We start from the raw sequence: 17352 nt of genomic DNA, 5'->3' as shown, positions 1-17352 counted from the left end.
TCCACCCACTGCGGGCAGAGAGCTGCTGTGGGCAGGACACCGACACCTCCAGTGGTCAGGACACTAACACATACACCGACCGTGGGGACGAACACCGCTACATTATAATAAAGTAGTCCTGGAAAGTAGCTCTTGTTTTATACCGACCTTTATCGATGGCTGAAGTCCGGGGTGAGGCAGAGGGCGAAGTCCGGAGCCAGGCAACAGGTATGTTTGTTTGGGAATGTTAACAGGCTGACATCAAATCTGTTTCCTGAATCATCTAACGGTGACTTTGTTATTAAAACATGTTGTCACATCATAATGTGTTGTCGAACATGTGATTTAGACTTTTAAGTGAAGTTACACATTCAATAAGTATTGGGATTTTTTTCTAAACCCAGTTTGATTTTTTTTACATGCCAGTGTTTTTTTCTCGTTCTCCGAAATTAATCACCTTTTTACTTCACATGTCATCTTATTTAACAAACGTAGGTGTTATTTCCTACCACCCCATGGCATCCACGTTTTTTATTTATCTATAGCCTATAGAAAATAAAAATCAATTAGAACACTCTTGAAACTTAGTTGAGTTATGTAACCAACCATATAGAAACTCAAGTTTGCATTTGTCAAAGTCACGTTATTGTTGTGTGGTAATGTAATATCAAACATTGATTTAAATACATAGCATAAAGACCGAGACTGGATAAAGACAATTCTGCTTCACTTGTAGATGAAGTGCTAGAAACAAAAACTCAGGCATACCCTTTAACTTCTCCATTCATGTACTGTCATGGATTGTAGACAAATAGGCATAATGTACCTTTTAAAAATGTGTTTATTATGGAATGACACACACTGGGTGAATATTCAGTATTGATCATCAACATGCTTTAAAATATCTTCAACTTTAAATATCAATGCCAGTACGTTAATAGCTGCATTCTGATGCATCTGGTAGTCTTTCAGTTGCTATGAGACACAAACATGTTATGTGTAAAGCAGTAAGGCTGGTTGTCAAGTTCTGGTGGTCTCCTAGACTAAACATGTATGTGTTTCGCAACATTTAAGACAACTTGCCGTGACATAATGGCACATTTAATTATCTTGTGTCACGTTATCCCTGTAATCTCCATGAAGTAAAAGTGTCATAAAATCAACCACTGATGGATTTCTCAGTAAAATAATTATGTGTGTCTGTAAGTGTTTATAGTAATTGGCCCTAGCAACATAATTGAAAACCTGTATGTCTCCATATTACAGTAACATATCATTCACCTTTCCTCCCTTTGGCCTGCATACATGTTCCTCAAATAGCAACATGTGTCACTTAATAGAGGAAACTTCCCTTTTGTTTTTACAGATTGGTTGAGTCAGTATGCAGCCTGTGAATTATTGAACTAACAGGCTTTAATTTTCCTTCAGCTGCGTCACATTCAAGTACTGAAAGTGTCTTAGGTCTATTTCAGAAATTCACCCATTATCTCCTCCACTTATTGTGCGAATACTTATTTTTCCAACCACCCGTTGCCCGGTCCTGCCCAGATATCTGCAGCCAGTGTTTGATCTCAGACTCACCCCACCCAACCACACCCTGACCCCCACCAGCTGTCTGAATGGGAATGTCAGGCTGCTGCGTCATGAACCATCTGTTCTTGTCTGTACTTGATTTAGTTTTCTGTTCTTTCAGAATAATTATTTAATACGACACGTTTCAACACCTGTGGCCTTCATTATTTAGTCAGACACCATTTCTGGTAGTTTCCACTGTGAATCACCTGTATGTGTTGGCACCATGTAATCTTCTCTGGCTGAAGTCACTCATGACACCATCTTGTTTTTCTAGTCAATGGTGGAAGAAGTATACTTAAGTTAAAGTATTAATAACTTTGTCTAAAAATACTTGATTACAAGTCAAAACACTGAATTCATCATGCAAGTAAAGGTACAGAAGTATTATCAGCAACATGAACTTATAGTATCAAAAGTAAACATACACATCATGCAGAATGTCTTCTTTCAAAATGTTATCTTATTACAGAATACTTTATCATTCTATTTTACCTCTAACAAATGAATATACAAGCATTTAAAGGTAGTTAGTCGATGTGTAGCCACTTTTAAATACTGAGTATACTACTAAATGTGTATTATAGTACTCCATCATATATAAGAATATCATGTTTGTATGTGTACAACGTAATAAGTCTAATAACTCGAGTGGACTATAAAGTAAAGTAGAACCGTTCCCTGTGAGATGTAGTGAAGTAGAATGAATAGCATACAGTTTTTCTCAATTGCTAAACCCACTATTTAGAATCAAAAATCATTTCTTCAAAACAAGAACATAGCCATCTAAACAGAAACACACTTGCCATAACTCTGAATATCTTTTGCAAAATGCACTTACATGACCAAAACTGAAAATACTGGTCACAAAAAAGAATAAGTCGATCGAAACAGAACAAATTGTCCTCTAATGAGACAAATGTGTTTTCATAACTGAAACTCCGGTCACCATAATAACCCATTCTACCATAACAATATACATTTCTTGCAAAGTGCTCTAAGGCACTCAAAACTAAAAATACCCCTTCCAAAACCAGATACCTTCTCCAAAAACAAACATTTGTCAGCTCATTAGAAGACAATTTGAACAGTCATTACTAAGTGGCACACTAAATACTGACTACAATCATCAATACACAAACCTCAAGCTATCGATATTGGAAACTGAACGGAAAACTAACAAGTTGGGAGAAACAAACTTACATATAGGAAAAACAGTGTGTTACTGTAACTATGTCATTGTTTTTATGTCTCATTTTCAGTAGAGCACCGTAACAGAAACAAAAGATGAATAGCAATACACTGGAAAAAAAATAACATGGGTAAATGATGTAAATCAGCAGTAAAGCAGAGAATGAGATCTATATAGCTTTACTGATCTGCTCTTTGTCGTCTGTCTGGCCACATAGCCTCATCTACGTCACAGCGTATGTCTTCCCTTGCAAGGCAGCGTGGGAAATATCTCCTTGCGTGTCGACACCACCCTTGACAAACATCTTACTGAAGTGAGGGAGGTCTTTTATAGGATTCTCACTAATTACAATTACTATAGGAAATTCATTGATGTCAGCTGTGAGCAATTCATTTACATGGAAGTGAAGTACTCAATTCACCCCAATACAAAAAAAAACATTTCTCAATGTGCAAAAAGGAAAAGACCACAATTACTGACTGTAAAAATGTTGTATCAGCTATAGCTAATCCTCCCCATATGAACATCTCAAAGAGCTATGCAAGTCATATCAACACTATTATAGCTTTACCGGCAGCATTTAAAAAAATATTTTAAGTACAGTCATGCAAATTCTATCATGTAAATGTTTTCAATGTAACATCATTACTGTAAGGTATACAGTACATTCAATGGAGTTACCTTTTTCAATGGGGTGATTGACTGATAACAAGTGTTAATATTTTGCACATCAAGTGTCAATTAGTGTAGCTATGGTCTAAGTTTATGAGGAAGTGTTATCCACTGTGAGAAGATTATTTTTGTTTTGTAGACATGAGTTACACAAAAGATTTTTGATCTTTGTGTAGAGAATTGTAACTTCAGTTAGAGAATTGTGTGATCTGTTTTGCAAAACACTGCTTAGCATTTGCATTTTGTGTGATATCATATCAATGATAAATGGTATACTGTTGTAGAGAAATGGTTTTCTGTTTCGATGGCTGTGCTGTTGGTTTGATGAAAGGAATTTTGATTCTAAATAGTGGGTTTAGCGATTGATAAAAACTGTAATCAGTTACATTCCACCAATGATTAATCATCTTTCAATAACAACCTTGTTAGTCTGGTTGAATCAGCAAACTTGCCCATGCATGTTGGAAAAAGCCATTACAGATCAAGTCAAATAAAGGCAAATAAATTGCCTTATTGGTCTATATCTTCCTTGCTAGAGTATGAACTTTGAAGACCCTCAGACTCAGATTGTTTTTCTTCCCCTCCCTTTGTTGGAGCAGCCTCCCCAGCTGCTCTGACTGCTGCTGCTGTGCTGTGAAATGTCCGCATGTGTTCAGAGAGAGCGGCTGTGAGTGAGGGGAATCCAGTCCTGCTGACCTCAGCAGCTTTCTCCTGTGTGTGTGTGTGTGTGTGTGTGTGTGTGTGTGTGTGTGTGTGTGTGTGTGTGTGTGTGTGTGTGTGTGTGTGTGTGTGTGTGTGTGTGTGTGTGTGTGTGTGTGTGTGTGTGTGTGTGTGTGTGTGTGTGTGTGTGTGTGTGCTGTCCTTTCATGTGTCACTTGCACACACATACCAAGGGATGTATGATGTTTAGAAAATTAAACCAAAAACTTTATCAGTTGTTCAGGGTGGGTCAAGTAATCTGACAGGGTTTTTTTTCTTAAATGTATTGCTCTCAGTTAAATGTTTTAAGACCTTAGATGGTAAATGGCAATTTTTCCCACAAGATAAAATCTGGACTAAATATTTTATGTTATCATTATTTTGTTTCCTCATATTTTGTAGTTTTTGTTATGGGTCATGTATTTAGACTTTTCTTTTTACCAGGTTTTCTACTTTATTAACTTCAGTTCCTAAGTATTGTTTAACTATTTATTCAACCTTTATTTGAACTTGAGAGATCATAGAGTGACACATTAACAATCATATTAAGTCAATTCTAAAAACAAAGGAAACTGAAAATAAACTGAAAGAAAAAATATCAGACCGTTATAAAATAATACGTTTTCTAACAAAAGGAAAACATAAAAAAGGTAAATTAGTATGAATAGAATGTTGAATAAAATACAGTTATGTTAAAACAATTACAAGTTTCTTGCCCAAGAATATGAGTGAATTGATTGGTAGTGGTGCTGTAATTTGTTCCAGGAGGCAGGTGCACTTAAATAAAATAAAAATTCAATTTGTAAACTAAATAAGTTTAGGTTTTATTAAAATGATTTTCCAGGCTGTGACTTTGCGACGTTAGTGGAGGTAAACCAGTTGCAGTGGACATTGACGGTGCTTTGTCGTGTGGCACAGGCTCCACTTCCTGAATGACCACATTCCAGTTGAGGAGATTGGCCAGGTGAACACAGAGCTGAGATATCACAGGAACCTCCTTCTCCTCTCTGCTGTCGGTGGGTGTGTGACGGCTGCAGTCAAGCTGTTTGTCACGATTAGACGAGGATCCTGGTGGATTTATTTCTTGGAAGCTGAAGATTTTATATTTATTCCTGTAATTCCTCACAGGTAGGAACTCTACTTAGTATCACAAGAGAGGACAGCAGCAGATCACATGCATACGTGACAGTAAAGTTACCTAGACTGTTGTTTCATGTAAATAGACTGCATATTTATAGGGAAATGGTGGGGAAGTGGTAGGAACAGAGCTTAATCCTTTGCCTGCCAGTTGCTAAAACACATTTTTCTCATTAAGAGACAGTACAGAAACTGTTCTCACATGTTGTTAAAGTGTAACTTGAGGCAGTAGCAATGTGGCACTCACAGATAACAACTGACAGGTGTGACAGGTGCATTTGTCTGCCAACAAGGTCTTGGTTTCAGGCTCAAGGCATTAACAACAATGCAGACTTCAACCACTGCCTTCTTTTTTTGTTTACACAGAAATACAATGACAAACAAAGCCTTGAGATAACATTGTTTGCACTGATATTTGTTCTTATAGCTGTTAACCAATGGACTGGGTTTGTTTCTTTACCACTGGGTGTTTGAGTTAGACATGAATGATAGGTAACTGCCATAAAGATACAGGAAATAATATAAGTAAGTGTGTTATGTGTTTCTGCCGCAGCACGCGGGAAAGCTAGTTTCACTTTAGCCCAGTTTAACATTCTGAAAATCTGTATAAATATCTCTTTTCAATACTGACTTTCCATATAATGTCTATAATTTCAGCTGCCCTCATACCGGCATTATTGTTATATAGTCACATTGACACAACACAGTATCCTGTTTATGCAGAATGCTGTTTTGTGAAGTTATATTGCTCAATGCTTTAATAGTTTTGTACACCTGTTTGTTGTTGTGTACTATCTGGTAAGAATATGGATTATTCTTTCTCCTTATCTACTGTATTAAGTGTGATAGAAGATATGAAATGTAAATGGAGGAAATGTAAACATAAGGGAATGTATAGTAATGCTAATTGAAAACGTGCTCTTAATTTCTTGTTCAATTTAAATGTGTAACTTTAGACCAGGGTTGCCTAAAGTACGGGCTGCCGTCAAAGTTGGCTTTGAAGGTTCAACTTGGCCCGCCAGATGTTTCTAACAAACATTTTCAATTAAATTGCACTTTAAGTCAATGTTTCTGCTTTATTTTTGCATTTTAACTACCGGTACGTAGGATCCTCAATTATTAATAACTTTTCATAATCTGAGCTCGGCAGGCAGAGAGACAGTTTGCGCAGGAAGTTAGTTTGACACAAATGAGGCAAGAAAAAAAGCAGGGAGACAGTGACATCTGGACAAAAGGCATTTTAATCAAATAAACAATTGAGACTAAACAATTGAATAAAATATAGGCCTAAGAAGTGTTTGCTCTTGGCCGGTTAACCTCCACTGAGTTTGAGTGTTGGTCATCGTAGGGGAAAGGTTTGGGCACCGCTGCTTTAGAATAACTGGTTCATCTAGGTGTAATTGCTGATCCTGCTGCTGAAGTTATGCTCCCTGAATTTCTAGTTAATAAGCTCCAGACTGTAAATGGTAGCAGGCAAGTAGTATTTAGATGTTACAATGGCTGAAACTATGTTGCTTATGAAAGATAACATTTTCTTTCTTACTTTTTCTTGCTACACGTCACTTTAAAATCCTTTCTCTTTTCCTCTTCAGATCATCCTGAAAGAACCAAACCAGATCATTTACATTCAAGGTATGTCATATTTCTCAGCCTAGGTTTTTATTTTCAGTTGTGGATCCACTAGTTTCATCAATCAGTATCTGTTGACGGAAACAGAGCACTATCTCTTCAACAGTCAGATCTGCTGATGCTGGGGAGGTTGTGAATGGACTAAACAAAACACTAATCTATCCTCACTGACTCACAGGGGGTCACCGTTGGGACAAACACTTTGTGCTGCGTTTTTTAATTTAGGTTATTACAGACATGTATGATAGTAAACCCTCCTCACTGGCTCTTGAGGCCTAATAGAGATTGACAAATCATTAAAAAGCATAGTTTATGATCACATCAAAGTAATAGACCTAAATATCACCTTATTGTTATGTATAGCAGTGACAAGCATTAATTGGAAGGATGATTGTGGAACTTGCTTCCCAGAGATCATTGATTTGTGATGAATATCGCCCTAGTCACCCCGTTCATAGCAATGCAAAGGCAAGGGCTCCTTCAGCATTGTCAAATCGTATCTGGTGATATGTAGTGACTTAACAGACATTTACTTCAATGTAATTATTCGAGATTAGTACTTTAAGATCCTGTTGTTGACAATTTCGCTATTTTATTAAATGAACCATGTGTTATAGAGCTGAGGGTGAGCATTGTATGTTTTCCCCCAGATAGTTGACATGAGTTTCCTGCAGTGGTCCTTAATAAGCACTGTGCGGTAATGATGCGCCTGCCTCCACTGTCAAGAGAATTCAGCTTTGGTAAAGAGACTGTCAGCTCAGAGTATCACAACAGTTTCATCTCTTCACTTTTAAAAGCTCAAAGACATGGGATCCCTATTATGTTGCTGGTGTGAAGCGATGCCATTTAAGGATTAGAAAATAATCTTTACTCATTGAGGGTTTAACAGCCTGAGGATATGAAACTGTGACAAACATCATTGGCTGTGTTGAGAGGTCTCGTGTAGTGTAGTGTTTACTTGGAAGTGGTATCCTTTACTGGGCACCATGTTTTTTAAGGTACCGGTAAGTGGATTTCCACTGAGCACATGAGCAGCATTTTGACTAACGTTCTTCTTTTGTGACATAAATTAATATATGAATAGATAAAAAAGTGAGCAATAATGTACCTGATTTAGAGTTTTATTTGAAGGCTTTGAGCTCCTTCTGCATACATTAAACTATAATCCCTACTGTATATTCTTCATTTGTTTACACCTTTAACATTTGAACACTTTCAATTTCTACTAACATTAACTTTTTAACTGCTCTTTTCTTTCTCTTCATTCCATCTGCATCTATTCACCTGTCACTTTAACTGTATGTTTCTCAGTTGGCATTTATCGGTCCCATACTGAAAACTAAAATGGCACTATGTAGTGTGCCTAACTGTATCCTGTGATGAATATGTAGACTTTTTAGAATTGATTTGCTAGTTACATAAATAGAATTGAAATATTTTACTTATTTGTCAGCTCAGGGGAACGTGAAAAGATTTCCTCTCATCAAATTAGTCACCACAAAGGTATGATACTGCTCTCGTTTGTGTGGCCCCACACCTTAATGATAAATGTGCTTTCTGTTCTACTCTCTTTCAGCCAAGGGCCTCTGTCTTCTATACGAGCTGCTATCAAACGAAGTAAGTTAGACAAACTGCCCTTCACTGACATTTTGAGATAAGCTTACTAAATGGCTTGACCACGCTTTTTTAAAATTATGCCATGATTTAAATAAGAAAGTTGGTAATTTTTTCCCTCAGAGAAGTGATCACAAAATTCAGTTGTTCACATGTTTGACAAATGGAAGTGAACCCTTAATGTCTCTGAAGATTTTTGTAAAATATTTGTAATTCTAGATGTTACATAAGTGTTGAAAAAAGCAGGGAAATCTATAACAAATCATGTATATGATATTTCTTCCTCCTTCCCTCCCAGCAAGAACCACCTCCCAGAGTGATCCCACCAGGGAAAGAAGGTATTTCAAACAAAAAGTCCAGAGTTGAGAACTTTATAATCGCTTATGAAGTTTCACTATGGTGCAGACATGTTGCTTCTCAATTATGTTGCATATGCATGTTGCGTTACAAATAGTAATAAGAACATTGCACATTGTTAGCTGGTCTAAGAAATCTATCCAGTTCAATGATAAATTATTAATCTCTGAGGTGCATTAGATGTAGTTGTGTATTTTGGTTAATTTTGTTTGGTTTGTATTTCAGGCGCCCAGAGATAACCATCGTCTCAGCAGAACCTCTGGCCAGTAACGACTGGTTCTCAGGAACATCTGGACTCTTCCCTCGTCCTCTTCAGCCCGGCTGGTCCCCCGGCCTGCAGGCGGTCCCCCAGGTAGGCCTTGTGCAGTAGTTCTTAGCCGAGCATAAGTCAGAGTTTCAAAGTTCTTCTTCCCAGAAAATGTGTTGGCCAAAAGTAGGAGAATGAGACATTTACAATCTTAAAAACCTTGATAAAATGTCATAATTGTGTGTAGAGTACATTATAATATATTGTAACTAAATCATCCTATTGCGTTCATCAGGTAGCATACTCAAATATGCCATAGTGGAAGATAATTCAAGTCAGTGTGTGAACATCTCTCTTTTTCATGACTCAGCCCCCACCATCCTATGACCAGGTGATTCAAGAGAAGACGCAGGAGGAGCACATTTTCAAGCCCACTGCAGCCCCCCGCCGGACCACCTGCACCTCCTCAAGTGCCACGCAGACTGAACCTGTGAGGAAAGAGACCTCCAGTGCTCCTGCAAAGTCAGCAGGGAAAAGATCCACAGGTGAGTTGTAGGAGAAACATCGATGGTGATGGAAAAGCTAAATGACTATCAATCTAATGGTTTCAGTTTATTTCTATTCCACATATAGTTGTAATTCTTTCATAATCTTTTAAACATAATTTTGTTGCAGATAAAGTCTTAAAAATCCAATATCAACATCGGACAGAAATGAACATTTCCTCTGATGTAACAGTCCAATATGTTACATCAGATATTGCATGTGTTATTTATGCAACCTAATCTGAAATATCTGCCAGTGGGCCATCATAATAACAGGCATGATTATATGTTTAATTGAGAATTGAATTTTCCACTAAACTGCAATTAGACAAAAAAATAACGTACGTATATTAGCATTAGGTAAATATAGTTGGAAAAAATGAAATATCATGCATCGTTAAACGAAACATTTTTTTTTTGTCATCAAATGAAAAACATTTTTATATATTTATGATTTTTTTATAACTATTACATTTCCTTCCAGGTAAAAAGCCACAAAAGCCACCAAGGCCATCACTACCGAAACCAGTGGACAGAGAATCACTCCCTGAAAGTGTTACACCCGCCGATGAGAAGACTGGAATCAATACTGCAGTATCAACAATCACTGAGGACCAAAGTGAGTCAGATGTAAAGCAGCCAAACGAGGCTCACACCTGCAGCAGATCAGTCACTGTTCACTGGGATAATCCAACAACACATCTCTCTGCCAATGCTGGAACCGCTTCACATTCAGACTCAGAACTCACAAAACGCCCCGTTCCACTTCCTCGTACAAAACCCAGAAAGCAGGAGGTCAAAGTTCAGACTTTGGTCAAGATCGGTGAACATTGTGACAACATTCACTCTGATGCAGAAGTGTTCTCTTCTAATAAGTATCTAAAGGAGTTATTGGAGGTCTTTGCGGAGTGTGAGGAGAGCTGTGACATTGATAACCAATCAGTCGAGGAGATACAAGGTGAGGATGCTGGTAGCGAGATGAACAACAACCACAGTCAACGCAATATCCGGGCCAGGATCCAGGCCTTTGAGATCCCTTCAGAGGAGGGAAATGAACCAGCCAAACCATCCCCTCTACCCCGGAGGGCGAGCACCAAACCACCAGTTGCTGCTAAACCTTCTGTGGCTCTCAAACCTCAGTTGAGCCACAGTGAGCCACTAGTCAATGGCTATCAAAACCAATCAACTATCCCCCAAATCCCAACACCATCCCCCAGGCCTCAGCCCCCTAAGACACCAGCAGATCTAGCTTTAAAAGAGGAACTAGAGACTTTACTCAGCAAGTCCGCCTTGAAAGGTTCACGTCCGTCTGTGTTGACCAGAGCCAACAGCTTCTTTGAAGAGGACTATCCAAAAGTTCCCCCGACTCCTCCAGTAAAGCCTTTTAAGGAGCCTCTGAAACCCAATCTTAACATCAACAACCACAATTCTGCCGCCCTGTTCACAGAGAACGTGTATGTGGACGCCCCAACAAGTGAGTAGCATTTATTATCATAAGATGTATATTATGTTAGATAAATGTATATCCGTTGAATACTTTTATTAGACATGTATCTATTGATTTGTTGATTAAACATGTGTTTTATCATAATAGCCTAAATCTAAACACAGTGTTCATTGCAAATAACTGACTAGGAAAATACAGACGCGGAAAAAAACTAAGATCTTGTGTAAGTTCAAGTGTGTAAAAAATATGTTTTATTTTATTAAAAATGAATGCCCATTACCTGGCCTTTCTGCGTGTTAAAAAACCACCACACTCAAGAAATTAGAAATGTATATAACAAGCAAATGTAGGGAAATTCCAACAAATTTGGAAATGCTTATTTTCTTCCCTTTGAAAGACTAATTTGATGAGATAATCTTACCTAATTTCAGACTATTTATTTAATTGTATTGCTCCTGAGCATCTACATTTGGTCAGAGAGTGGTATAAAAAACATGTATACTCAGGTGTCTCTTTGTTCAGATCGCCCAGTCAGGCCTCAAAGTACTGTGGACAGCAATGGAGGCTCTTTTGCCAAACCAAGTGTCACACGGAGACCAACCACCATCAGGGTCCCCAGCAAAACGGGTTCATGTGAGACCCTCTTATGTGCAGTACAGCAAACATAATTACTGTCAAAATAAGATGGCTTATTAAATGACATTTGCATTTTGGTATTAGCAGTATTTCATGGAATCAAAACACAATGATTTATAGTTGATATTTTCCATCGCTTCTTATGTTTGTATTTCAATAACACTTGGAGCACACGTTTTCAGTATATTTTGGTAAAGTCAGATTTCTTCTCTTCAGTGTCGGATAACTTTCAGGACAGTCCCCCTCCTCTTCCCGCTCAGAAGCCTGTAGGCTCTCTAAACACCTCTGTGAACCACAGACAAAGCCAGCCCCCCCTACTACGCCAGGTAAGAATGGCATCCCACTTGAGCTTGATTAGCATTCATGGTCACTGAAAAGAAGCATCATTTAAGATAGTAAGGTAATGTGTTAAATAGAAATAAATCTATACATGTTTGTGCATCATAAAAACCTCTGAACACCTCAGAAGAGTTAATGGTTTCCATAAAATCGAATGATTTCTTGTTCTGTATCCTTGTCATTGTCATATTAAAAGGTGTTGTACTATTTGTATACATCTATTTATAATCTAAGACGTGGCACATTGTGATTCCTGAAGTGTCTCTCAATCCGGTTTGTCTTGTCTATCAGCTGCACAGCTTACCTGCTTCATTTTCTCTGCCCTCTACAAACAAAAGAAACTATTGCAGCATGGACACATTTCCTGCTGTTGAGCCAAAGCTAGCTGTGGTTGAATGCTATGTGTTGTAGCCTGGTTTCTATGGTTTCCAGTGCTGAAGGCTGTGATTTAGTGGCGATTAAAATGCACAATTGAATTCTTCTGCAGGGGTCTTTACAAGTTGGGCCAGATCCATCACTACCACCTCGGTGAGTAAATGGAGAACATGCAACAGTAAAATTCAAATAATCGACTGCTTTATTATAAAAATATATATAATTAAAAATGAATGTACAACTTTTTTTTCTTGCTTATTTATTAAACTTTTTTTTAATATGTTTTTCTTTTTATTTAATTTTTCTTGGCAGCTTTGTGAAAAAAATATTTAACTCAATAACAATTCATTTTAAACTAAAACTTGACGATTGTGTTGTACTAATGGTGCTCTCCAGGAGGCTGACTTCAAGCAAAACCCTCCCAACTCGCCCGCCTCCAGCCAAAATAGGCCCAGGGAGACCTCCCCCTCCTAGCCTTCAGGCCACAGGACGGTCCCATTCAGCATCATTGGAGGCTTCACCTAAACCCCAGGCCCAGACGCCCCAGAGGAAGGGAGCTGTATTACCTCCAAGGCCCAACCCAGGCCACCGTCTATACAACAAATACACAGTGAGAGAACTCCCACTGCACAAATCATCAAGTTTAAATGACCACTTGATGAGCACATGTTTACCTTTTGATTTCGTTCAACAGCTTGAACTTCCTCATGGAGTTGCTGATACCGACTACATTGGGAGTAATACAGGAGAACTTTCATTTCAGGTATCTAAATACTTTTACTGTTTTGCACATTGCTTTCACATACAGGTGCAAATTAACCTAAAGTGGCTTGTTCATGGTTAATTCAGTAACATTGAATACCTTTGTTATCCTTTTCAATAGAAAAATGAAGTGCTTCTGCTGCTGGAGGAGATTGACCACAATACGTTTGAGTGCCAAGTTGGAGGAACTAAAGGCAGAGTGCACAAGTCTTGCATGAAGGTCATAACTCCTCTTTATTCTGTCTCTCACACATCCCAACCACAGGTACCTTGTTCTTCATTTATGAGTAAATGCATATGTCTAATACTTGAGACTGTCTTGCTCAGTGACTCTGATACATTAACCTGTACCTCTCTTTGCTGTCTTGCTATAGGCTGCCAGTCCAGCTGGTCCAGGTGGAGCTGGTTATGAGCTTAAAGTGCAGGCCAAACATGACTTCACTCCAGGTGACACATCTTTTATTTTAGCTGCTACAGGCTAACATAGGACAATAACATACAACATTTTGAAAGTATAGTTTAATATTTTGTAAAATACACTTCTGGGCTTTTTTGCCAAAAGTGAAATGAAAAGATTGATATCCCCCATGTCAATGTGTTGTCTATTTATGGAGCAAAAGCCTGAACGCACTTAGCCTATCTTATAAAAATACATGAAGCAGAAACAGTTAGCCTGGGTCTCTCAAAAATTACTAAACATATGCAAATGCGGATTAAGCAAATTATACCTAGCTTGTTAAGTGAGCTTATCAATGGGAAGAATTTTTATTTTTTTTACATTAAAGAGAGTGAGGATTTGCCTGTGCTTTCCTTCTTTATTCTAGTGCTAAAAGACCATTAGCTTAAATTAGCAGAAGACTAAAAGCAAAAGGAAAGGGCTGTCTCAGCTGATAACACTTCCAAAGCTCATAATTAACATTTACTTAATTTGTTGTAGTTAATTCATGAGCAGAAACCTAAAATAAATATTTATGATATTTATCGCAATTGACTACACATCATGCTAGGCTAGGCTAACAGCAATCCTAACTCCAGATTCACAATGCATTTATAGGATATATAAAAAGTTATTTTCAAAAGGTCAAACTTGAATTATAAACTACTATAAATGTTTATTTATGTATATAGATACGAGCTAACTGAAAATTAGCCAGGAAGATTTGAGCCGTTCAGATTTTGTGTATGAGGCCATAAGCAGGTGTTTCTTCTGCACACACAGAGGGTCCAGGAGAGCTGGGTCTGAGATCCGGAGATGTTGTGACCAACGTGGAGATGGTGGACAATGATTGGTACAGAGGTACTTGTAGGGGATCTACTGGTTTCTTTCCAGCCAATTATGTCAATATACTGGTAAGTTGTAACCATTGAAATCCATAATTATTGTCATCTTTGGTAACAACAAGGCTTGTAATTTAGAGATGTTTACAATAGTAAAGGATTTCCTGAATTGAAACACGTTATTACCATTTCTCAAAATAGTCAAATTCACCAAAACCCCAACCAGAACGGAAAGCACGGCCACCATCTGCAACAGTCAGGTACTGTCTAAACATAACCGTTCTAATGTTCCAAAATTAAGGACAATATAAAGCTTTAATCGTTGTTGTTTTTTGTGGGACACTCAAGGAACTTTAAAAATCATGGCAGTGGAAAATCTGACCAGAATTGTTAGGACATACCTCATAAATGGTTTGCACAAATGACCCTGATTAACTAACCTGACATATGAAATGTTGCCTACTTTAAAGTGGTCCGAGATGTGTGGCGAGGTTCGACTTTGAGGGGGAGAGCGGTCAAGAGCTGTCGTTCTCTGAGGGTGATGTGATCCAGCTGAAGGCGTACCTTGGAGAGGAATGGGCTCGGGGACAGGTTGGCATCATGACTGGTGTCTTCCCTCTGAACTTTGTAGAGGTCGTTGAAGATCTGCCTCCACCCCCGAGTCAGCAGAAGAGACAGTCCATCAGGATAGCACTGCCTGGTGAGAATCAGTTAATTATTTTCACTGTGTTCTGATTTGACTACCAGCAGTAAGTTTAAATAATATAACACACTTGTCAGAGTCGTGAAATGGGAATTTCTACACTTCACCAGCTATCCTCTTGATCCTTAAATAAAATGAGCTATTTGTATCAATGAAGAGCCTTAATCCATTCTTTTGCTTTATGTTTGCTTGCGTTGCCCTCTGTGGCATGTCAGGAATCTTTGCTTGTTTCTATTTCATTAAATAGCTGTTTACCAAAGGTCTCGACCCACTCATGCATAAAGGGCTGAAACCAGGCCGTTAACTATCTCAAAGTGTGCACACAGATTTCTTCTGTTTTAAAATGGTGTTCCCTGATTGAATGGTATATTTTGTTTTACTATTAGTAACCTATACGCCATGTTCTTCCACAGGCATGGCTGCTTCTCCGAGTAAGCAGCTTCAAGTTGCCAAACCTGCTCAGGTAACACATATTTATATAAACGGAAACATCAAAGAGGATGATGTTGATTTTTGAAACCCAGTGCAAAACAAAGAATCTGAGATGAATGTTCGTCCCAGTTCCATATTGAGATCTCTTATAGACATATATAATCTCTTCTCTTGTCTTGCTCCCTCTGCAGGTGTCTCAGCCCGGTGAGGAGTGGGTCGTGGCTCTGTACGACTTTGACGGGAAGACAGAGGGAGAACTGTCGTTTCAGCTGGGCGACAGCATCCTGATCAGTTGGCACGTTGATGCTGAGTGGAGCTGCGGGCGGGTCAACGGCAGAGAGGGAATATTCCCCAGGGCTTTTGCTGAGAGCAGCTCAGGTATGAAGCTCTCACAGGATCGGTTTGACAAAATGACTTATTTAAATTCATTATTATCTCAAGTAGTTATTATTGGTTGTTCATTAAACTAAGCATCTCGGTGTTAATACAAAAAAAGCAATGATAAGTGTTTTATCAGAAAATAATTACTCAAATGGTAAACTATTTTGTCACACATTCATTTTAATCATTAAACCCACTTTTATTTTATCTTTATAAAATAAAGGTGTATTGTAGCATTTCACATTGACAAACAACAATAGTATTGGTATAGCCTCAACAAATAATTATTGTTTTAATTATCTATTTACCCTCCAAATGATTTCAAGATTAATATTTTGGGCCAAAAATGTGCCTCCAAGGATTTTATACATGTTGGGTCTGACTAGATTCTTAAGTTTAGCATTTAATAGGTAAAAGAGCAAAGCAACACATACTCCCCAGCTAGAACTGAATATTGTACTTGAAGTACTTCAACAATACATCAGTTGTCAAAATATTTGCAGATTTTATGTCAATCGCCTTATCTAACTAGTTCTGCTCTAACTGGTACAAATAAACACATTCAAACAACATTATTTAATATATAATATGCTTTCTTCAACAGGCCCAAAGTCATCTAATAACCAGCAGAGTGGGGCTAGTAGAGCCAGAGCTCTCTTTAACTTCGCATCAGACTGTGATGAGGAACTCTCTCTGCAGGTACAGTGATTTTGTTTACTTGCACTTTAACATAATTAGAACGCATTTAAAAATATCTGTACAAAGCGAATAACTTCTCACTTATTTTTCTTCCTCAGGCTGGGGATATTATAACTGGTCTGGAGTCTGTTGATGACGAATGGTTCCTGGGTGACTTGAGAGGGAAACGGGCCCTGGTCCCTAAAAACTATTTGCAAGTTCTGGGATAGTGCCATGTGGATTTTCCTACTACAAAACCGAGACACTGTAACGAGCTCTGATGTTCCCAGCTGCTGAAGTCTGAACTGTCCAACTGAAATGCAGTATTTAATCTCTTGCCTAGGCTTAAAATTAAGTGTTAACTAAATAATTTATCATGTAATAAATAAATATACCAAGTGAACCCGACTGATGATCTTCGGATTCAACTGTTTTATCACCATCTAGTGGTGTCTTTTTCTTACTGCTGGGTTGTTCACATGTGACGTACAATATTTGTAAGATGTGGTTAACATTTGAAGGTGTGAAATTAATGTTATTGGATGGAATTATGTTCAAAGGGTCATAACGTCAAGGGAAAACTTTTTCAAAACAAGATTCCTAATACCATTTGAGGCCAGGCTGTGCACAACTTTACTTTTATAACCCCTTTAGTAGTTTGCATCAAGTATACATTTG

At 38.1% G+C, this 17352-nt stretch overlaps 1 protein-coding gene across 3 annotated transcripts; it reads left to right on the top strand.

Moving 5' to 3' along the window:
• sh3d19 (SH3 domain containing 19) lies at positions 1-17077 on the top strand. 3 transcript variants are annotated; one of them, XM_079689369.1, is made up of 21 exons: positions 1-207; positions 6844-6883; positions 8457-8497; positions 8793-8832; positions 9077-9203; positions 9490-9643; positions 10128-11117; positions 11613-11723; positions 11943-12052; positions 12553-12593; positions 12837-13050; positions 13135-13203; positions 13324-13467; positions 13577-13649; positions 14422-14552; positions 14682-14740; positions 14951-15180; positions 15597-15646; positions 15807-15993; positions 16601-16695; positions 16794-17077. In XM_079689369.1, the coding sequence occupies exons 1-21, from the start codon at positions 156-158 to the stop codon at positions 16902-16904; spliced, it is 3069 nt and encodes a 1022-aa protein (XP_079545495.1). In that variant the 5' UTR covers positions 1-155; the 3' UTR covers positions 16905-17077. The 3 variants fall into 3 exon arrangements, with proteins under 3 accessions (XP_079545495.1, XP_079545494.1, XP_079545496.1); XM_079689368.1 differs by having other exon boundaries at positions 9469-9643; XM_079689370.1 differs by lacking the exon at positions 11613-11723 and having other exon boundaries at positions 9469-9643.
• The last annotated feature ends 275 nt before the right edge of the window (positions 17078-17352 follow it).

The sequence above is a fragment of the Notothenia rossii genome (genome assembly GCF_949606895.1).
Source record: "Notothenia rossii genome assembly, chromosome: 1".
NCBI classification, from domain to species: domain Eukaryota; kingdom Metazoa; phylum Chordata; class Actinopteri; order Perciformes; family Nototheniidae; genus Notothenia; species Notothenia rossii.
The sequence above is the reverse complement of the archived record's forward strand: the minus strand, read 5'-3'. Positions and strand labels throughout refer to the sequence as shown.

Excerpts from the sequence above, each read along its gene's own strand:
- sh3d19 (XM_079689368.1), top strand. The coding sequence starts at position 156 with ATGGCTGAAGTCCGGGGTGAGGCAGAGGGCGAAGTCCGGAGCCAGGCA. Across the intron at positions 11,118-11,612 it reads GTATGTGGACGCCCCAACAA|ATCGCCCAGTCAGGCCTCAA; the intron begins GTGAGTAGCATT and ends CTCTTTGTTCAG. Across the intron at positions 15,181-15,596 it reads CATCAGGATAGCACTGCCTG|GCATGGCTGCTTCTCCGAGT; the intron begins GTGAGAATCAGT and ends GTTCTTCCACAG.